General features: G+C 44.3%; 1 protein-coding gene across 3 annotated transcripts in view; it reads left to right on the forward strand.

Moving 5' to 3' along the window:
• Positions 1-27,319, forward strand: part of SGK1 (serum/glucocorticoid regulated kinase 1) — a 70,161-nt gene extending 42,842 nt beyond the window's left edge. The window contains exons 3-14 of one of the 3 annotated variants that reach the window (XM_058020679.1): positions 2,757-2,832; positions 21,886-21,961; positions 22,401-22,476; positions 22,913-23,017; positions 23,447-23,530; positions 23,633-23,764; positions 24,049-24,161; positions 24,362-24,485; positions 24,832-24,927; positions 25,041-25,196; positions 25,305-25,394; positions 26,094-27,319. In XM_058020679.1, coding sequence (XP_057876662.1) covers positions 2,757-2,832; positions 21,886-21,961; positions 22,401-22,476; positions 22,913-23,017; positions 23,447-23,530; positions 23,633-23,764; positions 24,049-24,161; positions 24,362-24,485; positions 24,832-24,927; positions 25,041-25,196; positions 25,305-25,394; positions 26,094-26,261 — 1,296 coding nt within the window. In that variant the 3' untranslated portion in view covers positions 26,262-27,319. Of the gene's footprint in view, positions 1-2,756; positions 2,833-19,038; positions 19,309-21,642; positions 21,786-21,885; positions 21,962-22,400; positions 22,477-22,912; positions 23,018-23,446; positions 23,531-23,632; positions 23,765-24,048; positions 24,162-24,361; positions 24,486-24,831; positions 24,928-25,040; positions 25,197-25,304; positions 25,395-26,093 lie in introns of those variants that run through there. The other 2 variants (XM_058020680.1, XM_058020681.1) reach the window with 2 other exon arrangements.
• Positions 27,320-27,792: the final 473 nt, after the last annotated feature.

Here is a 27,792-nt window from a genome sequence, read left to right on the forward strand (position 1 = left end):
TAAACTCTGCTTCAGAGAAATAGCTTCCAACATGGTTTACCTCTTGCAAACCAAAGGATGTAGTTTTCCACAGCTGATTCCTAGGACAAGGCTTAGTGGGAGCAGTCCCTCTCATCTGGCCTGTTGGTCTTTCAGGGTCCCATTGTTGGACTACAAGAAACGAGGGAAGGGAGAAGTTGTGCTTTGTGGTAGGAAAAAACTTGCTGGTTTATATACTGTATTATATGGATATTGTTTTATAGAATTGAACTAATGAATTGGGAGTATGTGAACATAATCCAGGAAAGCATATAAAAGAAACATTCTGCATACAATAACAAAGGGGCTCTTCTCAAGGCAGCCACAGGTTGTAAGAACTTCAACTGAAATGGAAGCATAGACATAAAAATGGAAGGTGTGATTAGTGTCACATACAGACAATTAGTGTCACATACAGACAATTCTGAGGAAATTAAAAGAGAAAAAAAGTAAATTAACAAAATTATTGAAATGGATGCCTTTGTTAGCAATATCATACACAAGTAAAGTGGGCACACTTAGTGCTACAGGAGTTCCACAAGCTATTTCAAAATAGGTTTCTTACCCATTCATGTCACTTCTGTACCTGTTGCTCTCTGTGTTTCACAAGATGTAATGCTTTTACCTTCCCTCCCTGCCGTGGAACACAGAAATGTTTCTGGCTCTGGCCCTGCAGACTGGCACACTCTGGAGTGCAGTCAGGTTGTTGTCAGCTCTGTGACTTCCTGGCATTGGCCCGTGATGATCACACAAGGGTGATGCTGCTGCAGTGTCAGTGTCTGCTGTGAACCCTCCCTCTGTCAGCAGGAACAGACTTCACTCCCACCCAGGGCTGCTCCTGGTTGATGGATACACTGGTGATTCAGGTCCCTTGATAAAAGCCCCAACTGCCTTTGCTTGCACATGCAGGACATTGTGTTGCATGAGGTGAGAGAGAGACCTGTGTGATGCTCTGGGGGTCATTGCTTTAAGTGCACTGTTCCCCTTCTCCTCTTTAGTATCTGTTTAGCATGAGTTTGCTTCCATGGGAGTCTTTCCATGTGCTCATCTGTACAACTTTACAGACTTTTACTTTTGAAAACTTTGATAGTGATGCCTCCTGTTTCATGGCAGGGTAGCCAAGTGTTTCCTCTTTTACTGGACTCCATTAAATAACAGAGTTCAGAATTTGCAGCTTTCAGCATCCAAAGTCTGAATAGTATTGCTCATGGACATTGTGGACTCAATACTTTTGTCTTTGACATGGTGGCTCTGCCCATATGTACTGGTTTGTACATACAAAAAGATGTGCTTTTCTGGAAGGGTAGATCCAGGTCTAGAGTTTGCTTTTCCTTAAATGCTTTTCCCTGTGTTTTCTGAGCTTGTTTTTCTGGGCATTATCACAGTTCTGCCTGGAATGCAATGGCTCTTTAATCAAGGAGTTCTACAGTAGCCAGAACAGTGGCTGTCCTGGTTGTCTATTTCTTCCATACTATTTGTCATGTGTTTATATGAATAGAGATAATGAGAAATATGCAATCAGAAGAACAAGTCACCTTTGCAATGTTTTGCAATCCTGTGCATCCTCCAGACAGCTTCACGCCTGTTTAGAGTGTGTGTAATGGGGGTGAAGTGCCATTTGAGTTGGGACTCTTTTGAATGAAAGTATTTCTAAAACTAACAACACAAACAGCACCACTGTAAACTCTACATAAGCAACCCACCAGAGCTCCAGACTCACAATAACAAACTACTCAATCTGTCAGGACTGCAGACTTTGAGAAAAGTGCATTTGTATGAAGAAGTGTTTAAGTTTTGATGCTAGCAAGTAAACTTCTGTCTTTGGATGCCAGAGCTCTTTACCAAAAGCCAAAATTACAGCGGGAATTCTTTACCTTGTTCTTCTGCAGCACCTTATTTTCTGTTTGACTGCTGTTTCCCATGCTAATGCTGGATGCAGTGTTTCAGTAGGATGGAGAGCCTGAGAAGTACTTTGGGGCAGATAGGCTTAGCAATGGTGTAATCCTGTTGACTGGCTTCACCCTCACACTCCCGTTATCACCCAGAAACAGCACCACTGAGGTCAGAGTTTTTATCAAAGTGGTGACAGAGGATAGTCACACTCCTGGTTCTCAGAATTTTTCCACAGCTCTGATTGAAATCTCGTGTGTGAGTAAGAGAGGTCTAGAGGGCAAGCAGTTAGAGGCACTGCAATAGCAGGGATGAGGATGAAGTGTTAATCAGGAAGGGGAACAGGTGTCTGCAGATCCCACACTGGCGATATCCCAAGGATATGTGAAGGGATTGCATCTGTGCATCCCCTACACCAAATTCCTCCCATGTTAAGGTTGTCTCTGCTGTGAAAGAAAGTGGGCAAAGTAGCTCTGTGCAAACAGTTCTACGCCAGGAGACAGACCCTCTGGGGCCCTGCCCACCATTTCCTTTCCCTTCCTCTACCTCTGCAGGCCCGAGGCAGGAGAATGGGGCTGGACCATCTGGTCCACAGTGTAAAATCAACACACACACTTTGAATGGAAAAATGCAATTCAAAATACAGTGACTCACAGGGCCCTTTTCTTTTCTAAAAGTTCACAGTACCTCACACTTCATAACTTTACCTCTGATTATAGAAACAGCTGGAGAGGGGCCTGAAAAATGCACTTTAGATGGAAAACAATTTTGGTCTTAAGTGTTGTAAAGCAAAATCCACCTCAAAAGAAAGCTCTCATGACCTGATGTATTCCCTCTGTGTTTTTCAGATGAAGGAGCCCCAGAGCAAAGGAGATTCGCTGCCCAAGGTGGAGCCCAGGAGCCTCTGGGGTGGTGAGGACACAGGTACGGGTGGTGAGGACACAGGTACGGGTGGTGAGGACACAGGTACGGGTGGTGAGGACACAGGTACGGGTGGTGTGCTGCAGGGTTGGCACAGGGCTGAGTGGGCAGGGTGTTCTGTGTCTGATGTGCCTTCATTCTGGGCTGCAGTGCTTTGTCTCCAGGCCAAGCCTGATTGAAGGATGTTTTTCATGTCAAAATGAGACACAGGCTCTCACCCACTGAGTGTTTGCTGGGCAAAAACAACAACTGCCTCACTTGTGGGCATGGGCACAGCACACAATGCACAGCACGCAGGCTCCAGAGGAGCTATGCCATGACACAGTGAGGAGAAACAACAGGATTCCAGCAGATCTCTTTAATGAGCTGTCAGACACGTTTCAGCATTGACACGTGGTATGAGCAGAGCTCTTGTTAGCTGCAGCAAGAGTCCTGTGAATGCATCTGAGGGCAAAAGTGGCCACTCAGTGACCCCTGGTCTGTATGCAGGAGAACTGAGCTGTGCACAAAGAGAAGCCTCAGTAGTTTTGGCATAGATGGAATAAATTATGTTGAGCTCACATGCATTCTTCTTACTCTATCTTCTTTATGTCTTGGAGTTCTGCTTTTTTAGAGGGATGGGGAATTTTTTTCGTGTACTTTGTTTGTCTTTATTTCCCTTTGCTTAATCATAAGCTTAGATATTATTTACAAATAGAAAGTATACCACATTAACTTGGACTGTTGGTGCTGTGGCTAGATGACATGCCAGAACTGCATTTAAGCCAAGAAAAAAATTACCCCTAAAAATGCTGTGACTACACAGGGCAAATGTCCCAGTAAACATAAACTGCTCCTAACATGACAGTAGATGTCTGATCCTGAGGCAGATTTCACTTGGATTTTTATGGATTTTCTTCCTGCTTCCTTTGCCATTTTTGCAACTGTCCCCCTGGGAAAAATCCCAGAAGCCTCTGTCCCCATTAGGAGGAAATCTTTCACTTCCTTGCTTTGATTCTGAATGCCTAATGCTCTTGGTTAATTCCCCTGACCTATAACCAGTCTTGGCTTCTATGCATACACATTAAATCCTGATCTAGATGATAAACTTTTATGAAACAAGTTTAGAAATAAATATAATTAGCTAAACACACTCAGTCAGTCATGAGATCTCACAGTAGTGTGTGAATGTTGCAAATTACACTGATTCCTTAGCAGTGTAGCTATAGCTATAATAATTTTTTTTCCCAAAAATATAGGAGTTCACACAGGGAAGCTGATTTAACTAATTTGAGTGGTGTTTTCTTCTGCCTGAAGTGCACTGAACCAGTGATTACCCCACTTTGAGCTACATGTGCAATGGGAGAGCTCTTAATGTCCTTTTTCTCGCTCCTGCTCTCTCTTCTCTACCATGTTGTTGTCTTCTCAGTTAAGTCCACAGCTGGCTACACGTGAAACCACATCTGGGGAATGACCCAGTTAAAAATACAGTATTTAGGCACCACTTCTTGGCAGTGGTGATGAGATGGGGATGTTGGCTGCTCTTTTACTCATGTTAATTGGGTATCCAGGCTAATTTCAGTTAAAGCAGAAAAAGTGCTCACGGCTCTGGGACCTCGTTCCAGAGTAGTTGAAGTTTAAGGACTCTTCTGCCAGGACAACTGCCAATTGTAAAGATTAGAATTTCATGCCCATGGCATTTCTCAGTTTAATGAAACATCAGCCTTTTTTCTACTTTTCCCTCATCTTTTCCAATAAAGCCCTATTTCCTGACACAAAAGCTAGCTCAATTAAAAATGTGATGCAAGTGCTCTAAAGGCACAGCTTGAAATTCAGCTTTGCAACTTAGAGGATTATTTTACATTTTATTTTTCTTTTAATGCATTAATTTATACACTACAGCATGGTAGCAGATCAAAGGTCTAATAAAGCCTAATTGCAGTTAATATACCTGGCTCTCTATGTGTCATACTGAACTTGCACTAAAAAAGAAATGTCTGGATTGAAGACATGGGAAGCCCTTCCAGATTTACCTGCAGGACAACCTTGAGCTGATCCTTCAGCCACTGGTGTCAGGCAGGAAACAGAACTCCATGGAGACTCAGATGCTGCAATATGGAAGATCTGTGATGACTTCATGCTCTAAATTTTTTGTGAAAAATTGGGCTTCCAGCACTTGTAGCTCTGAATAGTTTTGCTCAAATAAAAACCAAAACCATAATTTCCCCTGAGTTCAGACCCCTGCAAAGGGGGTGGTGCTGTCACAGTTGTCACTGTTTCTTGTGACAAAGAACAGACAGTGTTCTTCTGATTTACAGAAGAACTGGCTGAGGAGGAGGAGAATCAGTGCCTATCCGTGTCCTGTTCTCTCTCTTGACTATGAAGGAAGGCTGGACAAGCTGGTTTAACTTATTCCTGGAAATATTCAGTTGTGGGGAATCCTCCATACCATTTCCTTGGACACACTTATTTATAAATCTGATACCTGACTTACCAGACCATATGGTAAAGGAGGTCAGCCCCAAATTGGCCAAACCAGAGCCCTGGATGATTTCTTCCAGAGTGTGGCATTAAGCAAGGTTTCCAGAGGATCTGCTACATTGCTGCACTTGTAGGGGATGAAGGCAAGGGAAGGCAAGAGGATGAAAAAGACACCACTGGAGAAAACAGCAGGGTGATGAGGAGATACCATATCCAGATTTGACCTTTTCTCTTGCCCTAACATTTCCTTCACAGTATCCCTTCCAGACAGTATGCAAACAGTCTTTATTATGTTTGATGTCCTGTTATGGAACATGAAGATTCCAGCAGAAATCTACATTTTGGCAAGACCTTGAGGCCTTATAGAAGAGTATCATATGTTTGAAAAGCAGTACAAGCTTGTGCTTGTAATGCACAAGCGTTTTGTGTGTTATGGACACAGCTAAACAATAAATCACACAAATGCATGGGTTGTTGCACGATTAATAGGGTAAAGCTCTAGGAAAATGTGGCACAGAACAGAAGCCGAGTGTCAGGGGTATCCTGGCTGTTCATTTCCAGTGATTGGCTCCTGCCCAAGGAGAACTATTGCTTTGAATTTTACAGACATTGAAATAAGCTAATTAAAAAGGTCATATTGAATGAAGATCCCACAGGAAAAGATGCTATAATTTTCTGTATTTTCTTATGTTGTTTGTAGAAGTGACCTTGACAGTGGGCACGTACTTTTGCTTCTTTACAGGGCAAAATTTTTTCTTCAGTAGTGGTAGCCCAAAGTTTCTCTGTATTATATTTTTCTGCAATACATTTTGCAAGAGAAATCAGTGTGGCTGCACTTCTCAAAGGGTGAGTGAGGATTGTCCAGGAAAGGTTTGTCCCTAGCCAAGGCAGAACTCAGTGCAGCAGCACGCTGGAATCCATCAGCCCTTAGCAGCAACAGCACAAAGGGATCAAGCAACACAACAGCCTGACTGAGGGGACTGTTCATCCTTTTCACACCAATGCAAACGCCCTGAGGTAAATGCGTTTCAGGAGAGAGAAGGGCTAACTAAGGCTCGCTAAGCACCAGCCCCTGATTCCCTCTCAAGGCCCCAGGACAGAGCAGGCTGTCCCCAGATTGCCTCAGGGAAGGGTCGAAAGCCTCTTCAAGGACACCTTCTGCTTCTTCGGCTCCTGCTCAGGAGATGAGAGACTTCTGTTCATGTGGAGACGAAACTATGTTTTAAACTTTTCCATGTAAACTCTGGCAATGGCTGATGTCTAAGACTGTTGGAACACCTCAGAAATCTTCCCACTTCTCAGGAATTTGTGGACTAAGGGGTGTGATCTCAGTCAGCGGCATACATTTTAAATTGTTTTAACAATCACAGTGCTCTTTGATACCCTCTGTAGTCTCAAGCAGATACTTTTATATGCTTTGTCACGGTACCTCTCAGAAGGTGATTTGTAAATCTGTTCAGTGGTGAGGGAAATGAATTAAAAGCCTTTTATTGTAATCAGAATTTAATATGGTCTAGCAAAATTGCTTAGTTTACCTGAGATACGCTATCATTTTCATTTAGTCTCTCACATCATTCCAACAGCATTGTCTTGAAATAATTACTGAAGAAGACAAGCTCTCATCTGTGTAAAGCACAGCAGCATAAACTCATTTACTGCAAATTAAAACAGATGGAAAATTGCTGTTGCTTTTAATATGGCTGGACAAAAAAACAAAATTGCAAATCTGTTAAAAGAAAATGCAAAACTGAGGCTTACAATCTGTCCTAAACAAAGTATTTACAGCATCCCAGTAAAAATAAGTGAATTTATTCATACTAAGGAATTAGAAACTTTAAAAGAAACACCTCTCTATAAAAAAACATTGGGTGCCTGTAGACAGCCCCAGGGGAAAAAATAATTGAACAAAGATTTCATTAGAATAACTCAGAGAAAAGACACAAATATTGAAATAACAAATAAAGAAGGCTCATTCTAGAAGCAAACCTATACATCACTATGTGGATGTGAATCATCCCACTAAAACTAAGAAGGCTGCTTGTCTGCCTAAAAATAAAAACCAGTGTCTGCCCTGGTTTGTAGAACTGAGAGTACACATTCTAACAGAGTGACCTGCCATGGCCTGGGCTCTATGGATACCCTTAAGCTCAAGACCAGCCTGGCTGGGGGGACAGAGATATTTCTTCATGCACACAAATTTTTTCCTCCTAGGTCTGTTAGTACATAACAGATGTATCCGAATTCCAACACAGTTTTAACAACAGAAAGTGCAGGTTCTGCACATTTCCTGGGCCCTCAGCATTGTGCTCTGCCTGCACATCTTCCAGCACTTGCACAAATGTAGATTTGAAAGGGAGTAAAATTTGAAGGCATGCTATCTGCATCAGATGTATTTCATTTAAAGCAAGAGTTAGAGGTATTCTCCTTATTACCAGAATTACCTTAGCTGTTCTAGTTGGTTTATATGATCCTTCACTTAAAAAAAAAAATATATATACTCTTCCTCTTCCCAATTAGGAGGGATTGGCTAAATGAGGGACAACATGAAGAACTCTACATTAAGTGTTTTGAGGGAACAAATACATGGTTTTGGTGTTATAGTGTTGTTTAGAGGGGCCCTGTGGATCACCCATCCCACTCCAAGGCCAGACTATGATCAGGGCTGGAACAGGTCAATGTGGATTTATTCTGGTCAAGGCTTGGAAACCTCCAGGGATAGAGTTTCCTCCAGCTCTCAAAGCAACCTGTATCCAGGCTACTCTATGCTCCAGGTGGGGATTTTGTTTCCTAATAGCCAACCTGAACACTCATCTTGCTGCCATTGCCCCCTCTTGCACCTTCTGTCACCACTGGGAAGAGTTTGGTTCTGATGTCATTGTAGCTCTTGATCATGAAATCATAGGCTGCTGCTCAACTGCCTTTGACCTCCTCTTCGTCAGATACTCAGATGCATGCTCAGATGCTCCTCTTCATCAGATGCATCAAGCTCAGCTCTTCAGCCTCTCCTCAGTGCTCCTGTGCACTAGAACCTTGACAGCCTTTCACTCTGGCTCCCTCCAGATTTTTAACATCTTCCATGAGGTGGGTGGCCAAAATTGTCCCACTTTCCACATCCTAGTTGACTTCACCCTATGAAGCAATAACATGAAAAGTTATCTCAAATGATTTTGAAGATGACTTTGTCTCATGATGTCCCACTGAAGGTGACTGTTGCTTTCAGAGAGCTGGCTTCAACTTGAAGCAGCCAGGAAGAAAGAAAGGCCTGAGAGAGAAAAGAAGGTGAAATGAGGAAACAGCCGAAAATATCACTCCAGGGAGTAGTGGAAATACTGGAAAGAAGACAGAGGACAAAAACAAAGCTGAAAAAGAAGACCATGGGAGCAGTATAGGAAATTACACCGTAACACTTTTGTTACACTGTGATCCAGACAAATGTACATTAATATGATCTACTTAGCAAATGGGGATAGGTCAAGTTTGAAATCATTTAAGCTAAGAAGTCTCATTCTCCAGAGAGGGGAAAGCCAATGGCAAAAACAGTCCTCCAAATAATTATCTTGCTCTATATCATTGAGCATGCTGCTCAGGAGCTTCATGATGACAACCCTTGAAATACATCTTTCATTTATTTCAGTCTCTTTATAAGTCTGCAGGAGAATTACATTCCTGTTTTGGAGTGGAAGGTCCAAAATATCCTCTGTTAGGGATTTTGTCTCATCTTTCTGTGCTGCTCACTTGTACCAGCATACCCAAACTCGCCTGCCAGCTGACTGAGGAATGACTTAATAAGGGGAATCAATCTGGGATTTGAATTGGCCCTCCTGGAAATGCTATTTGAAGTCTTCCAAAACAATGAACAAATTGTCCATACAAGGACTTCCTCTAAAAATTACTTCATTGCATTGAGGGCAGTACACTACCCTCCCCACAACTCTGCAAACATCTGAGTAACAGCAACTTGCTCAAGAGAAAATGAATAAGCAGAACTTCACTTTACACAAGAAGAACTGTCACATTTTTGGACTTTTTCCTGGGTTCTGGAAAAAACAATCACATGACAAAACCAAAGTAGTGAACAGCCCTGACATCACAAGGGCTGTCAGTGTACTCCAGACTAGATAATGTTTACAGAAAGATGATGAGGACTAAATTTCTATCCTGTCAAAGCTGTGCATGGTAAAGAAATGCCTTGGCATGCGGGATCAGAAAGGACTTTCATCATGTTCGCACCTTGCTGCTGTGCATATTTCCCTGGAGTTTTTGTAGCACAGATGTAGCCCAAAGTTTTTGGAGGTAAAAGAGAATCAATTCCTCTCAGAAAATACAGTCTGGAAATAGCTTTCTCTTTTTATAGAAGCCAGAGCATTGTTTATTGATTCTTGCAGCCCAGAATGGCTCTCCAACACTGCTATTTCCGTGGGATGTTGTGTTTGTGCGACCTGCCTTCAGCTGTTGTGCCATGTTGCTATGTGCAAAGGCTGACAGCTGGTGTGTTTCGCTCCAAAATAGTGCCTGCCTTTCACTCCAGAGTGAAGTAATACCTAAACACAGGGCCAGATTCCAGCTCTCTATGGAAATGCCCCCAAAACAAGTGAAAATACTATCAAACACACGCTTTGTACCCATTTCCTGATCAGTCACACGATACTTCCTCTTTCTATATGGAGTTCCCCACACCCTCCCACATTAGTTCCCTTTTTTTTTTTTCCTTTCTTAGCAGTCTAAACATTTCACATTGTGAAAGGAATTCAGCATCTCAGCAGTTCCACATTTCTTGTAAGCTGGGCCCACAGAAGTGTCAGGATGCTGAGCCATGCTCTGGATGATGGCATATAGCCTGGAAGCCTGCATTTCTTCCTGTGGAGCCAATTCAGGGTAAAATGGGATTTTGAAATCTATTTCAAGGTCTCCTGTGAAAAGGACGATGTCTCACAAAACAGGACTTTTTACAAGTTGATAGCTGTAATATATTGATAAAATAGTTTTTAATCAGTTTAGCATTCTTAAATTGCTTAAAGAGCATTTGAATTACCTCTTTGTTCCAAGCAAAGGTTCTTATGGTCCAGGACCTCATCTCCAGTAATGGTTCATGTTAGATACCATTCAGAGATGTCTCACAGTCTGACAGTGCTAGAACATCAGTTAGGAACCTAAAACAATAGCTAATTTTTTTTTTTCTAGTAATCAGTAAAGCAAAAGAAACATGGAAATAAATGAAATAATATTCTCAAAACACTCTTGATAAAGGCAAGTGAGTGGATGCCCAAGGCTTAGCTTCATGATATGTTTTTTTGTGAATTTGAATCTTATAGCTGTGCTGCACAAGATGATCCATTGATAGTTTTGCAAAAAACTAAATAATCCCTAAATTAACAGGGATTAGGACTTGAGAGACACTGTTAAAGGCACAAGATACTGAGAAATGCCCTGAGAAGTTTATGCCCTTTCCTGGCAGCCACAAATAGGCTTATACAACAAAATGGGACCTGATGTATCAGTCTAATAATATTCTTCAATATTTAAAACCACCACATCTGAGAATAAAAATGCATATAAAGAGAAAACACTCATTATATTAATGAAATAATGTTGGTTCTCAGTTTCTAACCTTATAATAGACCTTCCTCCACTCCGAGAACAAAACACATTTTCTTGTTAAGCTGTTTTTAACAAATATGTTCACTAGTTCATTAGTCATTACCGTACATATAAGTATCTTTCAGTGAGCACAAATGCTTGAATAGGAGTAATTTTATATTATTCTATGATTCAACTCACACAGCCAAAGTGGCTTGGAAGTTCACTAGTTGTGGCTGCAGCACTTAAAGACAAACATACTTGAAATAATCGAGGCGAATGATCGGGGTTTCAGCACTTACAGACCTTTCATCAGTGTGACCTGAGACTACATGAAAGAGTTGAAAGTTCTGTGTATGCTGCTCAACAGAGTTAAACAATCTAGAATAAATATGTATTAAATGCACAATCACACCTATATACGTGTATATGCACATAATACTAAATATGAGAAAACTGTGGTCTGTAAAAAGTACTTCACAATGCTATCTCCAGACAAAGCTGAGCGTACCTTACTACCCTGTACTATCCATTTTGAAACAGATATAGTGAAATCAAAATCGGATTAGGCAGATATAGAGTTACTACTCAGCTGAATCTGGAATATGCAGATCACTGCATATTTCATACTTTCATATCTCAAACATCAGCACTAACACTTTTTCTTCCTTTTTGAGAAATGTCTTTCCTTTCTGTGGCAGGCCTGTGTCTGCCACTAAGCACTAAGGAACTCAAAACTGTGGATCAGGTGAAAAACAGAGGGCTACTTTCAAACCTCATCAAACTTGGGAGAAGACAGCATTTGACTTTGATCCCAAGCACAATAGTTGTGATTTAAACCAGTCTTTTGAGTCAGTCAGTCTGGGTCAGTCACCAAAGGAGCAAAACTGCTGTCTGGTTTTGCTTTGTAGGAGGTGGTCTATATGTCCAATGAGTTGAGCATGGGATTGAAAGTCACAAGCCTCACAAACTGTTTACTCTATTTCAAGCTCATCATATGACAGTGACCCAAGTCATCCAACTTCCCCATCTCCTCATTCTTTAAAATGTTGCTGCTAATATTTGCCGGTTTGAAGGTTTAAAGGGCTCAGGATAAAAGCATGCATAAGTGAAAATCTTTGCTGAGTGAAAGTCATGAATAACAGCACTGGTCAGAGAGTTCCCTATAACTATAGAGAAATCCACAATGTTATGCTTTGCAAATGACTAAATGCTGCCATTGGCAACTAAATTATGATCAGCCTTTATGCATTCAAGCTTTAAATTTGCCCTCAGTGGTTCACCTGTCTACACCAGTGCTGAACACCAAAGGCAGAAAGTCTTGTTTTCAACCTCCTTTCTCATTGGACAGTACTTTGCTTAATCTCTTATGATTTAATTTCTTCACCTGGCACTTTATCTGTTTTTCTAAAGAACTCCACTGTCAACAAAATACAACCTGCTTTGTAATGTTTCCTATATTGGAGCAAGCTAAGGCATGTTCACAACAAGTCAGAGTTCCAGGACTTAATTTTTCTGCTGCTCTAGTAAAAATATATAGAGATTGTTGAGTCTCTTTCTCATATACTTTCTTTTATAAAAAAAATCCCTAGAATAAAATTCTATAGTGTTATTAAGCTTGTCTTGTGTGAAAGATCAAGGCATTATATTCAACTAGGCGGAGAGGTATTGTGGTCATCTCACTGAGGGTATAGAGATTAGTGTCACAGAAAGAATTGTGTACCAGCCACACTGCATTCACCGGCAATCCAATAAGATAAACCTGCTCTTCCCCTTTCCTGCATGCAAGAATTTTCTGAAAAAAAATTTCATATGATAAAGTTCTGATGGGAGCACTACAGAAGTATCACAACTGCTTGGAGCATGGCACACTTGCAAATCTGTATTCCTTTTTTTTAAAAAAAGTTTATAATAACACTGCAGTGAAGGTATGTAAGATCAATAACACTGTGCCTTGCCCACTAAGTGGGCTGGGACATGTCTGCCTCCAGCTTCAGCTGTGCCAGCTGAAGAGGCTGTGCCAGCCCGGCTGCTCATCACCTGGCTGACTAATGCAAGTCAGTGGGAGCTCCCACATGGAGATCTGCCAGCTGATCCAAGGGTTGGTAACACCCACCATGTGGGTGCTGATGAGCAGATGCAGATGCATGGGGGCGCAGATGCCTTTGCTGAAGGCTGGAAAGGTCATATACTCACAGCCTGTGGTCCACTGCATGACTGTGCACGGGTGGGTCTCTGTGCTTGTCAAACCTCCTGATTCTTATCCTTGCATTGGATGAAAATTTGGAGATAGTTAAATATGAGTTAAGAGGAAGAGACAAGAAATGTCAGAGGAAAGGTTGTTGGACATGATAGCAGCAAATGCAAGAGTTGTTACACAGACAGCCAGGTTATACGTTCCAGCATCTTCTCTTGGTCTTGAAGCCTGGTAAATCTATGGACAAAACACTTGAGCTTTTCTTTGCAGAGTCACACAAAGCAATTACAAAAAACTAAAGGCAATTTCTAGCAAAGTAAATAAAACTCGTATCAAAGGTTTCCAATTTACTTTGGTAAAGGTGTTAAAAAAATGGGCTAACTGGAACACTACAAAGAGATTCACAGTGCAGTGAATAACTGAACAGGTTTGAAAATGGCATCTGGAAATGAAAAGAGAAATTAATGCTGGGAATGTTTGTGGCTTTTTCCTTCTGTGTCTGCCTATGAAACAGCTGTGGGATTTCTTTGTCTTACTGTAATATTCATTGTGATGATCATGTGCTGTGGGAAAAGCACTTTCCTGGCATTTCCAACATGTTGGATGGTGGCAGGTCATGCTACCAGTTGCCAGTTCAATGTGAATATGGTTATACTTCCTTCCTCCCCCACAAATCTAGATTCAGGTCCTTCCTGGAACAACAGCCTTGTAGGTGCCAGTGCTCCAAAGTCCCCCACTTTTCACTGTGATGGGTGGCTCCTGCTGGGAAGGGAACCAGGGCTATAGTAATATCAGATATCTCAGTGGCATTCCTCCAAGGTACAGCAAATGCCTCCACTGCCTGCTCTGGCTCTTGCCATCCAAAACTGTCTGTTTACAATGCATGTAAACCTTACAAATAAGGTTGACACATAAGGAATATATATTGCTGTACAGTAATCTTAATCCAGATACTAGCATGGGAGAAAGTTAGCTCTGCATTTAATTTTTGGTGCTGCCCCAGATCTCCCTCAGATGAGACACATTGTCTACCCTGTGGTTCAATTCCCACCTTTGTAAAATAGAACTAATATTTTCACATCTCTCTGAGATTATATCAGGCACAGTGCAAGGCAAGATAATGTCAATTAATTTCAAGAAAACTGGTATGTCTAGTATATCCACTCAACAGACAACCACACAGGGCTGCTGGCTGGAAGACAACATGTATAATCCAACCTTGAGGAGCACTATGGAGAGTTATAACAATGTTACAAGTATTCTTTCAGGTCCATAACTAGACTGGACTAAGGTTGGGAATCTCTGGCTAACATATATGGTGTTTACACTTCCCACAGGATTTTTTCTTTTATGTAAATATATAGGCCAGGAATAAAATGACCAGCTCTCTCAGCGCACGTTGACAAAATTACTCTCTAAAGTGATTCCACATCTTTTACATGTAAAACTTCAGAAATAAGGAAAAACAAACCATCCGTAATTCAAATCAGCCTCTAGTTATCTGTGGGTTTCAAGACCAAACTCCTTCAAACAAACAGTAGACACTGCCTTATTCAGGCCACGGATGCAGAGATGCCTTCAGGGTGCTTATCTGACTCTTCTGACCAAGGAGGGTACATTTGGTGACTCTGTGCCTAACTTGAGTACCAAGACCTAAGGAAAGTAAATATACTGTGAATGAATATATAAATATTTTTACTCCATTTTGGACCAGCTACCTAGGGCAAAATTAACACTTCTTCCCTTACTCTCTATCTTAGACTAATTAGTCTACACTCAGAAATGCTGTAACAACCCTACATTTATCTGGGTTCTGCAAGAGACCCAATATCTTCTAAAATTATAAATCACTAAGCACAAATCACTATAGATAACCCCCTATTCATCATGCATATTTTGCATCCTTCTGCCCAGGACACCTTTTAACACTTCTTGAAAGAACATGTCCTACAAATAATAAGGAATATTGAAACTCAGCGTGATGGCAAGAGACACGATGGTATCACCAAGAGGAAAAGCATTGACACCTGGCAATGTGTGTCTTCCTTTATCAGGCCTCTGTTTTCACATTGCCAAGAATCGAACTTGTTTTGAGTTAGGACCCAACTGAACTTCTGTCAAAAACTCCTCTCTTTGACAAATTCTCTCACTATTTACATCATTTAGTACCTTATCTTCAGTGTTGCTGGAGGACTTACAGGCTTAAAGAGATCTTTTCTTTCAAGATAATGAACTGATGATGATGACAATCAGGATGATGGGGGTTTTGTACACACATAAAGGACATTGAGATATCATGATAGCCAACACCTAGTGGAACACTAGATGAAGAGATAAGAGAAAAAGAGATGACCCCATAGCTAGGTTAGTTCAACTGACATTTGTATTTCAGCACATCTATTTCATGCAAGACGTGCAAGGAAACTTATTCAGATTATGCCCTTGTCAAAAAATGCATAAATGTCCTTTTGCTATTCTTTAAAAACTAGTTTTGGAAGAAAACGTCTGAGTGCAGGAGTCAGCTGACAGTGTAGGCTTACACTGTTCATTCTGGAGCTCCTCACATAAGGCTGCCTTGTGACCAAAGGAGACCAGCAGACTGAACTCATAGCATCACTAGGAATGTTCATTTTTCTCATGACTTGTTTTTCATCACTTTTCCATCATATGTTTTCACCTCCTTTTCCATATTGCACTATTCAGTTCTGCTAAGACTAGATCCTGTGCAGTCACAGCACATTAAATTTCATAATATCAATAATGAATTTAAGTATCTGTCATCCAGTGCAGTTTTATGAGGACTCTAAGCTGGACAAACTACACAATACTGCAAAGACTTTTACTAACCTTGGGGTGGCACACTCCCAGAAAGACACGCTCAGGGGAAAGCATACAAACACGGTTTTCCTGCAGTCATCCCTCTCTGACTGCTACAGGCTGAAATACCTGCAACATTTACTCATAAAGTCACAGCGACAACAACTGTGTTAGACTCTAATCCATGTGCTGGGACTAAAATGGAGCTCAGGACACTGTTTATCAGCTATTTTAACTAGAGGTCAGTTCATCTAAAGAATGCTGTAATTTTCCACTGGTTTCTACAAGGATGGGAATTACTTTTTTTTCACAGCACAGCCCTGCATCACTCTGTGATCCTGTGAGCATAATCCCTTGGCACTAAAGCCTCTTACTGACAATGCAGTAAACCTGCTCTGTAAGCATCAGAAAAGGGAAATAAAAGATGTTCCAAATTTGTATTTCACAAAATATGACGCTGAAATCAATTAGATGTTTCCAAATCAATAGGGGCTTCAGTCAATAAACCTCCTGTCAACACAATGTCTAGAAGACCTGTTGACACCATTTGAAAGCTCCTGATTTAAAATCTCTGTTGGGGTTGTTATTAAAGCTGTTACTCAGTTACTTATCTGTTCACAGACACCATTTATGGGGTCAGCATGAAGGTCTTGACTGAAAGTTTTGGCTGTTGCACATAAAACTTAATTACAATGTCAGAGACTTTTGTTTAGTATTTACAGGAGGAAAATAAAAGCTTCTGAAATTTTGCTTCAGAGGACAGATGCTGTTAAGGAGTGCCATTGTCTTCTACAGTTGGGGGCTGTGTCATTCCTGCAGTTCAAACCCTGAACTTCATTTAATTAACCCAAAGCCAAATACTGCTGAAAATATTTGCAGAATTTGAAGAAGTTTCCGTCCAGAGTCAGCCAAGTAATTCTAGGAACCTGCTGTATCCTAAGGTCTTGATTCAGCAAGATAAGTAAGCAGGAATTCATTTATTCAGCATTGAATTCATTGCCAAACTGAAGTTCAGAAGCTATCAGAGAATTGAATTCCTGAAGGATTGAGGAACTGAGCTCCAAATTAGACAATGAGGACCAGTACAGAATCAGAAGGGAGCTCACAGGTTCATGAAGGCTGCTGAAGCCTCTGACCTTCCTGAAGGGCAAGAGGGAGAAGTTTCTGTGTGCCCTGAAAGCAGTGTCAGGCAGGACTAACACCTGCCTGCCCACCACAGAGGAATAAGCCCTCCAAACAGCAAGGCTTTTTTAGGAAGACGAATTTACACAGCTCAACTGCTGATGAATGTGCTTTGAAGTGCTTTGAGCAATACAGGCCCACGGTAGTGATGAGCTGCTGCTTGTTCTTTAAGATAAATCAATTCACATCCCTCCTGGCTTTACTTCAGGTATGTCCCAATCTCTGAGTCAGCAGGACCCTGGGGTGACCCATACCAGCATGTTTGTGTCTGCTCTGCCCTCTGCCTAAGTGTTCCATGGTTCCAGCAGAGTCTGTGTCTTTCTGCATCTCTCACAGCCTGGATGCGGGGCTGTTTTGAACGCTGCCATGGTGAAGAGCTTGATGAGCAAGTGTTTACCTAGCGCTACTTTTGCATGGAATACATGTACTTGGCAGAGCCAAATGTTTCACATTAGGTTACAAATCAAATCAGTTCTTTTCCTTCTTGCCAGTGAGCAGCAGTTCCTGGAGTTTTCTAGTACAATAAAACAGTATCATGCCACTCAGAAGTGCAGTGTAAGATTGTCAGAAGGTGAGGATGTGTCCCAAGTCCATGCAGGTCAGTCCGGGTTACTGGGTTAGCCGGTCACTTATCATTATCTAATATTGCAATATGACATGAGAAGGAAAAAACAGGCAACTATTCAGGGATATGCTTCAACCCATCCCTGGCTTACAGGGATTTGTGGTACGGGAACATTTCAGGTCAGACATGCTGCCTGTGTAGTTAAATCTTGGGTGTTTTTTTCCTACTGATTTGTCCACCCGTTCTTTAACTCATCCACTCTTTTGGAGTGTGTGCATCCTGGGCCAAAGAGTTTTATAAACTTTTAGTATTCTGTTTGTGGAGTCTCCCTTTCCCTTTTATTTTCAGCATCTACCCTCTTCCTTATTATTATTCATTTTGCTTTGAAAAACTCTTAATTTAGAATTTCAGGACAGTTTGTCAATTTTTTAGGCTAGGTAACAAGTAACATGAGTGTGGAACATCACTGTGATTCTTTGATTCTTTTCCTGTATTTACTTTTTAGCTGTACAGCCCTAAGCCATTGTCTATACAAATTTTTGATGCGATTTATTGAGATATTCTGATGCTCTCCTGCAAGACTTGGCATCTCAGAAATGGGATCTTTGATTACTTGTTCCTTTCTTGTGCTCTCTCCTGCCTTTTAACTCTTGAAGCTTGCTGCCGTCATTGTAAAGAAAAGTTTAAAAATACAACTTTAGGACATCCCGGGCTTTGGAGAACCCAGTTATGAACTGCTTAAAACGCTACATTATCTTTAACTAAAAAAATAATAATAATTCGTCCCTTGAGCGGCATCCCCCCCTTCCACGTTAAGAACATCGCGGCTACGAGGCACGGCGGGCATGGGGAGGGGGCGAGGGCCGTGCCGGGTGCGGGAGCCGGCAGGTGGGTGCCGCACGGAGGGACAGGACACGGCTTCCCGCGGCGGGGCGCGGCCGGGGTGCGCGGCGCCGGCGCGGGCGGTGGCGGGCGGCGGGGAGCGGTGCCGCACGGGCGGGCGGGCGGGCGGGGGGCGCCGCCGGGGCGCTGCCGGCGGAAGGCGCAGGGTGCCAGGTCGGAGCGGGGCGCCGGTCCCGCCCCGGCGCTATCCGGCCGCCGGGGAAGCCCGGCCGGGAGCCGCAGCCCCGAGCCCCCCGCGGGCAGCAGCAGCCCCCGCCCCGCCGCTGCCCGTGCCGGACGGGAGGGGAGGGGGCGCGGGAGCCGCGCCGTGGGTGCGCGGCCGCTCGCACCGCGCCCTGGCCGGGGAGCGTGGGCAGCGCCGGCTTCCGTGGGGCAGGGCCGGCCGCGGCCGGCAGGTCAGGGAGGGCCGGAGCGGCCCCCCCGCCCCGCTCCGCCCGTGCGTGTGTTTGTGTGCGCGCTGATTACAGTAATTTTGAGGGTGATGTTGCAACGGGGCAGAGTGTGCGGGGCGGCCCGTGCTGAACTTTATAACGCTCCCGCATGTCAGCCGCCCTCGATAGCGCGTCCATAAAGGGGTCAGCGGGAGCGCCGGCCGGCCTCGCCGCCCTCGCCGCCTCCCTCCTGCCTGCGGGCCGCCCGGCCAGGAAGGGGAGTTATTCGGGATTGCAGCAGCGGCCGGGAGCGGGAGCCCAGGCACAGCCTCCGCGCCGCCGCGCCGCGCCCGGGGTCCCGACAGGCAGCAAGATGAGGGGCAAAGAGGAGAAGTCGTCCCTGAAAGGTGGGTTCACCGCTCCGCCCTGGCAGGAGAACTGTTCTCCACGGGGAAAAGAGCCTTCCCCCAGCAGCGGGGTCCCTGCGCAGCGATGCACCGGGGGATACAGGCGGGTGCGCGCGGGGGGCAGCCGAGGCAGCGCTTGGCACGAACAGAGGCCAGGTGACTTGGCGAGAGCAGCGGAATCCTTGTAAAGAGACCGACGCAGAGCGGGGGCGAGGGCGCTGGTGTAGCCGGCTGGAGCGGGGGCGCTTGCGGGCGGCGTGGGGGGCCGCGGCTGAGCCGGCAGGACGGCAGTGGGTGTCAGCCTCTGGCAAGCTGTGCAGAACTGCGGGCGGGTTGTGCCAGAGACTGGGAGCCGCTTGCCTCTGTGCACAGCCGGCAGGAACGTGCCGGGGGTCATCGCCTCGTAGCCCGGAGATGCCAGCAGGCAGAGGGGCAGGGGACGGGGACTTTGGTGACCCTCCCAACTGTGGATCTCGAGTGGTTTTTAACAGCAGTACTCTGAAAACAGCACGAAGGGACAGAGACAACTGTCTGCTTCTCTTTCAATCTATCAAGCGGGATTTTTTTGAGGATAGTTTTAAATCCCAAACTTTATTGTGGAATTTGTTTGTTTTTCTTTTTTTTTTTAATTTTTTTTGTTCTCCACTTGCATTAATGACAGTGGCAATCTCTGTGTGCAAGAGAGTGAGGAAAGCCACAAGTGAGAGAATTTAGAGCCCCGCCAGCTGCAGTCCACATTTCCTTGCTTCTCCCGTCGCCGCTTCCTTCCCTGGCGCCGGCTCCCTTCCACTTCCCCGAACCGGGACGGCGGGGCCGGCCAAGGGCCCCTTGCTCCGGGAAGGCCACCGGAGGCGCGGAGCCGGCAATCCTCCCTCTTTGCTTTTTCCCTATAACGCCATTGTAGCGCTTTTGAAAGACCTGTGCCCAACTCGCAGGGCTCTGTCTCTCTCTTCTCCGGGTCATCCATGTCGCCGTTCAAGGTGAGCTGCTGCCTGTGACGGCTGCCGTGCAGCGCTGCTTGCCCGCCCTCCCTCTCCCCCGTGGCGCAGGCTGCAGGCAGCTGCCAAGGGATGCCACCCAGCGGCCGGCACTGGTTCTGGGGGGAGGCAGCAGCAGCGGGTACAGAGGGAAAAAAAAAAAAAAAAAGAGTAAAAAGACGGTCTCCGGGCGGGGGGAGGACGGGGGCAGGTTGCAGCTGGAGCGGCTGGCCGCAACCCAGCGCCCTTCGTTCAGACAGCGAGGCGAAACGCGCATGAATAACACCCCGTCGGGTGGAAACTTCCAGCCGCCTGCAGGGCGCAGGAGCTCGGTTCCCCCCCGACCCGTGCCAGGGCTGGGGCGGGGATGCGCCCCGGCGGGGCAGCCTGGCGGCAGGCCGTGGTCCTTGCCGCGACCCCCGGGAGGAGGGCTCCGGCTGCATCCTTTCACCTTGGGCGCCGTGCATGCACCAGTGCTCCTGGTGTGCCCCCGGCGCGCCCGTGGGGAAGCGACTGAGCCATTAAATCCCGGGTACACGGTGTTCCCAAATGACCATGTACAGTAAAAACAAAATCTGCAGAGCGGGGCTGTTTCCCTTTCTCCCCCCTCCCCCGTTATTGCACTTGTCCAGCCCTCGGTAATCTCCCCAGCTTTTCTAGAAGTAGATTTCTGCTCTCTCCTCCAAGTTCAGGGAACGTATTTTTTTCCCCCGTTGTTTCCCTTTTTGGCATTAATTTTTCCTTTTCCTTTTAGTTATGTCCCAGCCAGGATCAGGGCAGTGCACAGAAGGGACGTTTGTTTGTTTTATTGAAAACCGGGCAGGAAATTTTGTTCTTCTGAGTCACTGCGGCTCCTTCAGGGAGACGTCAGCATCCCTTATCGCCGCTCAGCCGGTGCGGCGGCACCGGGAGCGGACGCAGACTGCGGGCTGGTGGGGGGACACCCATGCTTTCGGGAAGAGGTGGTCGTCCTAAAAACACAGCCGGATTTCAACTTTATATAACCGTAAAATAAGTAGGGCCGGATAACAAAAGGGGGGGGGAGGGGGAGAGAGAAAGTCAGGGTTACGGGAGTTTGCTGTCAAGGAAAAAAAAAGGATTTGATTCTTTTGCCTGTGGATGCTCGGCATCCTGAGGCAAGGTCCTGCGGGGTACTGTGTGGGAGCTCCCCTGAGGGCTGCGCCAAGGTAGGGCGGTGGTGAGGCAGCGACGATTGCCTTCCCCTCCCACCCTCGACATCCCCCGAGGCAGCCACTGGCCGCCCCTTACAGGACGTCGGGGGGGCGCGATCGTCGCCGCCCCGCCCCGGTCCCGCCCAGCGCCGCCGCCACTTAAACGCCGCCGGGTGCTTCGCCAAGTCAGTGCGGTGCTGGGAGCTGGTGGTACTGTGCTCTTGCTGTGTATCCCGCTCTTGCTTCAAAATGACCGTGAAAGCAGCTGAGGCGTCTGGTCCTACCTTGACTTACTCGAAGATGAGAGGGATGGTGGCCATCCTCATCGGTGAGCGGCGTGCGGACTTCTTCGAAGAAGCTCAAGGGGCTGTGATTTTTCTGTCACGGTGGCTTAACGATTTTGTTTCTCCTTTCCTTTTACTTTATAGCTTTTATGAAGCAGAGAAGAATGGGACTAAACGATTTCATTCAGAAGATAGCCACCAACTCCTATGCATGCAAGCAGTAAGTGTCAGAAATCTTGTGGGGAGGGGATTTCAGTCACAAATATCCCTAGATATTGCGAGATCTAGTTTAAAAATAATGTTTGCTTACCGCAATTCCTGCGGCATTACTGTTACGGAAGAATTTATTTGTCTTGTTGAGGTATTAGTCACTTCGCAACCATCTCTCCGTGAGCTGGGTTTGGAACAAATAAGTCAGAGATTTCTAGGGACCCGTCCCTATTTTGTGCCGTACTTAGTGTGTATGTAAATTTCTTTGTATGATGGAACTTACTGTCACTAGAAAAATTTTACTCTTTAAATCGAATGGATTGTTTTGGTTGCCTTCTGTAGTAGACTCAAGCAAAACTCTTCCGCGATACGTGCTTGCCCTCTGGCGAAAAGATCTGCCTGTGCTGCTCCCGGTTAACTCCTAATCATGTGTGCTCTTATCCTTGCAGCCCTGAAGTTCAGTCTATCTTGAAAATCTCTCAGCCTCAAGAGCCTGAACTTATGAATGCTAATCCTTCTCCTCCGGTAAGTAGATTTTACTCAGTGTGACATTTTTAGAACATCAATTCGGCCACTAATAGAAGTGTAGCGAAATTAGCATCATGAGTATTGCATTAGTGCAATCTCATAGCACACTAATGTAAACAAGGAGGAATAGTTGGGTTAGACTGAAACTTTCTGTTTCAAACATAAAAATGTTTAAGAAGAGTTATGAGTTGTTATTTCAGTATGGAATGTGTTGAGGACTTCAACAAGCACTTTTAAGCAAGCTATGGTTGTTGGACTTTTTAGGCAGTAGCTATTAGTTTAAGATACCTGTTAGAGATCAAGTTTTAGTGGCAATAAGAATGTTAATCTTTATTTTCAAGGTCACTTTATTTATATTTTTAGAAAGGATAAATTGTTGGGACTCTCACTGCTGAGCTGTTTTAATGAACGTGGTTTCTCTTTATTTTTTTAGCCCAGTCCTTCACAGCAGATCAATCTCGGCCCATCATCCAACCCACATGCCAAACCATCAGACTTTCATTTCTTAAAAGTGATTGGAAAAGGCAGTTTTGGGAAGGTAAGCATAACTTTTATTTTCATTCTAATTTATTTATTCTTGAGCTCCTCTGTGAAATACCGACGAGTGGGGTTTGCACTGCCATTGGTGAATGGTGATCGCTCAAACCAAACCTGAGCACATCCAGTGCAGGAGCAGGGACTCTGCATTTGAATGAGTCAGAAGAGCAAGGGAACTCAGTCCTCTAGTGCTCTGAAGAATAGATGTACTTGGCTTTTGGAAGAGAAAGAAGCTAGATGTAGTATCTTTGGGCTAGATAATTCTGCCAGAATGGTAACAGTGTCAGGCATTTCCAGCAAAGGGCTTGCACATTGAACCAGAGGGATGTGGCAGTGCTCAGAAGCTAAAGTAAAGGCTGGTTGCTGGCTGCGTTTACAAGTTGTTCCATATTTCAGTATTACTCAGTTCTGCAATTTTATGCACTTTCAGGTCCTCCTTGCACGGCATAAGGCAGAAGAGCAGTTCTACGCTGTTAAAGTCCTGCAGAAAAAGGCAATCCTGAAGAAGAAGGAGGTAAGCTGCTCTTCTCAATGCCATTGCAATGTTCATCAAAAACTTTTTACTGCTACCGCTAAGCAAGTGTACTAAATGTTAATGGATTTCTGATGTTTTCAGGAGAAGCACATTATGTCAGAACGCAATGTCTTGCTGAAAAATGTGAAACACCCCTTCCTGGTCGGGCTTCACTTTTCCTTCCAGACTGCAGACAAATTGTATTTTGTCCTGGATTACATCAATGGTGGAGAGGTAAGCAGTAAGAAAATTATTAGTATTTCCTATCATGTGCATGGTGGTAGGGTAGACATTTTCACCCTTCCTTTTAAATACAAAAAAAGCTGCAAGGGGAAAAGTCATGGGGGAGAAGTTACTAGATTCGATGTTTCTGCCTGCCAACTTTTGAACTACCAAAGGATCCTTAGGCCATTTCCTGCTATTGTTCTCCCCGTGCTATATATGTTGAGTCTAATTAAGTGCATTGTTAACAGGCTTTGGCGCCGTTTACACGACTTTGTTCTCTCTGTCTCCTGTAGTTGTTCTACCATCTCCAGAGGGAGCGTTGCTTCCTGGAGCCGAGAGCCCGATTTTATGCTGCTGAAATTGCCAGTGCACTGGGCTATCTGCACTCCCTGAACATCGTTTATCGGTGAGCAGCCTTGTTCAATTTGTTGTACAGAAAAAAACCCATGTGCTTTGTTAAATAAACATTGAAAAGTTCAGCTCCATAGGAGCTTGGAATTGCATTTAATATTTTGTGGTGGCTTAGTGAACTTCTCTAAACAGCTGCACCTAAAATATTCTCGCTGCACCTCCTCTAACATTTATCTCTTTCATCTCTTCCTGCAGAGACTTGAAGCCAGAGAACATCCTGCTTGATTCACAGGGGCACATTGTCTTGACTGACTTTGGACTCTGCAAAGAAAACATAGAGCACAATGGCACAACCTCCACCTTCTGTGGCACACCAGAGGTATGGCCAGCCCTCAACCCCCCCACTCTCAGCACGACAGCAAGAGCTGTTCTTAGCAGTGAAAACTGACTTGTCCCACGTGTATGTAAGGCTGGTTACATGAGCAGGGGACATTATGGGCCTTTTAATAATAGGGCTGCCAGTGAATACATGTAGGATGCATGGAGCTTGCTGAGCAGGAGAGAACAGCTCTCAAGCCATCTGCCTGTCTGTAAAAATAGTGTAGCTTTCCTTTAGCCTAGATGTTGCTGGGATTCAGTAAGCTGCTTTCATTCATGAATGGGGAGGCTTTCTTGGTTGTAAAGATCCCTATGGCTCACATGGCTCTTTTCCTTCTCTTACACAGTATCTTGCTCCTGAAGTTCTCCATAAGCAGCCCTATGACCGGACTGTGGACTGGTGGTGCCTTGGAGCAGTCCTGTATGAGATGCTTTATGGCTTGGTAAGCAACAAATCCTTCATGACAGATCAAACTAGCTTACTCAACCTTTTCCCACAAGAAACCCCATGCCTGCCTGTCAGCCTCATTAACTCCTCCTTTTCTGCTTCCCACAGCCGCCCTTCTACAGCCGAAACACCGCAGAAATGTACGACAATATCTTGAACAAACCCTTGCAGCTGAAGCCAAATATCACTAACTCAGCTAGACATCTCCTGGAAGGCCTCTTGCAGAAGGACAGGACAAAGAGACTTGGTGCCAAGGAGGACTTTGTAAGTGAGAACTGGCCAGCGCCCTCATGCAGTGTTGGGAGGATGACTGGGCTATACTGTTTACATTAGCTCAGTTCTGAATTAATCTATTTTTCTCTCTCTTAACAGATGGAGATTAAGAATCACATCTTCTTCTCCCCAATTAACTGGGATGATCTCATTAATAAGAAGATTACACCCCCTTTTAACCCAAATGTGGTACGTATCACTTCTAATTATAGGGTGCATGGAGAATGTTTTTACCCCTTGTCTTTGTGGGGTGCCCAGGAGCCAGGGGCAAGTGGCCAGATGTGGGTGTGTTTGGGGAATGGAACTTTCCTTCCCCTGTATCAGTGTCCAAACAAAGTAAAAAACAGGTGGTAATTGACTTTGGCTGGTTTTTTGTTGTCTCACATGCTTCATTTGCATGGGAATTTTAAAACAATGCCCAGCCTCCCCATTTTACCGAAGGAGAAGTTAAGGTGTAGGGAGCAAGTAGCTTCCCTATGGCAGAATTAAAATTGGCTTGTCAGATACTAACATGGAAAGTGAGAGATCAGGTTGTGGAGGTTGCTCTCCATAATTTTCTAAACATTTTATAACTTCCTTTAATAACTAGGAGACCAAAGTCCTGCACTGCAAACTGCTGTGTGGCGGAGTGGCATGTTTGCATTTAGCTCCTGTTGCATGAGCTTTGTGGGAGTGCAGCCATACTAAGTTGAATCATCTTGTTTTTAGTGATGAGTCAGTGTGCTACAGCATACAAAAAAGGTTAAACTAAACTGTTGAAGGCTGCTAAACAGGGGGCCTGAGGTGATAACACCGAGTCTCTGTATGAGGGTGCTTGTCTCTATAGAGAATTGAGTTGCGCACTCACAAAATCTTAAGGTCTAAATTCCTTTTCTGTCCTTTCCACAGAGCGGCCCCAGTGACCTGCGACACTTTGATCCGGAGTTTACAGATGAGCCAGTCCCTAACTCCATTGGCCAGTCCCCAGACAGCATCCTCATCACTGCCAGCGTCAAAGAAGCCGCTGAGGCTTTTTTGGGCTTCTCATATGCCCCACCCGTGGACTCTTTCTTGTGAACGTTTTTATTTTATTCTTTTTTAATAATAATAACAACTATTATTTTTATTTTTTGTTTGGCCTTCTGGTGGAACTGCCAGTTGACCAGTCACCTTGAAAGAGAATTTGCACATTTCCACCATGGCAGCTTTGCAGCCTTAATTTCAACTACACTGTTTGCTGGAAGCTTTTTTGAAGAGCACATCACTCTAAATGAGCTTTACAGGCTTTTCATTTCCATTTGTTCTTCCCCCAAAGTGGTGCTGTCTCCTTGGGAAAGAAAAAATGACCGCTGCCATAGACTGCTACGGCAGATAGTAGGAGTAAGAATAAGCTGTTTTGTAATCGTGCTCGAAAAGCCTTGCCTGGAGATCTATCTGAAGGTGATAAGGATTTTATGAAATGTGCCTTTTTTCTGATGAGATCTTGTGAGCTCCAAAGCTTTCCCTGTTGCAGAGTGTGTTTCTCAGTTCATTTATGTGGGTTTACTATGTGAACAAATGGTATGCGTGTGGTCTGCGTACTACAGATGGACTTGGTTTAAAGCATCAGTGTGACACTTGCAGGATACCACAATGTGGGGCATTGTTTGTTTCTTCCATATTTGGAAGATAAATTAAGTGTAATTTTGAAATTTCTTTTGTAAATCTATACTGTCAACTAAAATTATTGAAATGGGCTCACAATTACTTGTATCCAAATGCTTGAAGAAAGCATTGCTGCTATGAAAAAAGATTTCTATTTTTAGAAAGGGTTTTTATGGACCAAAATGCCCCAGCTGTGCAGTCAGTCAAAGCTGTTGGTTTCTTTTTTTTACTTTTTTCTTCTTTAGTTTAAAAGATATCATCTGTAAAATGGGCATTATTTATGGTCTTGGGGTTTGAGGGATTTTCATTCCTGATTGTATGTATTGTAAAAAAGATCTGTACATTCAGTTGTAACTCTAGATGTATATTTAAACTTACAGACTTACTTGTAATGTATACCATCATTGTAATGTAATATAATTAACATGGTTATATGTATCATATTTTTTTGTGACCAGACCCATAGGTTTGCAGTAAAATCCTGAAAAATACTTCCATGAACTTTGTCTTATTTTAAAACAAAGGTTTTAGCAAGATTTAAAATAAGTCCAAGCTGCTAATCAGCTAATTTTGTTTAGGTGTGTGATGGTTATTCCATCAGACTGCACCCATAGAAGTCTTGCCATGGATACGAGTTGGTCTTCCAAGTATGGGTGTTGGGAGTGGTTGTGTAGAGTGGGTGTTCTTTCGTGATACAAATGCTCCCATTCCCCCAAAATTAGTTTCTCTGCCTCAAGCAAAGTGCAGGTGCTGCTCTATGGTGGGAGCAAGGCACAGCTACACTTGAATGATATCCTTAGGTAACCAAGACATGAGATGTTTTAGCACAGCATTGCAGATGTACACTACAGACTATCATGGTACTTTGGAAACAGCGCCTACTGGGGAGTCCATCCTGGAGCTTCTAACCTTGCTGCTGTGATGTGGGGCAGTGCACTCTACCCTGAGTTTACCAGTGTTCAAA

This window comes from Melospiza georgiana, chromosome 3 (genome assembly GCF_028018845.1).
Source record: "Melospiza georgiana isolate bMelGeo1 chromosome 3, bMelGeo1.pri, whole genome shotgun sequence".
Taxonomy (NCBI): Eukaryota; Metazoa; Chordata; class Aves; order Passeriformes; family Passerellidae; genus Melospiza; species Melospiza georgiana.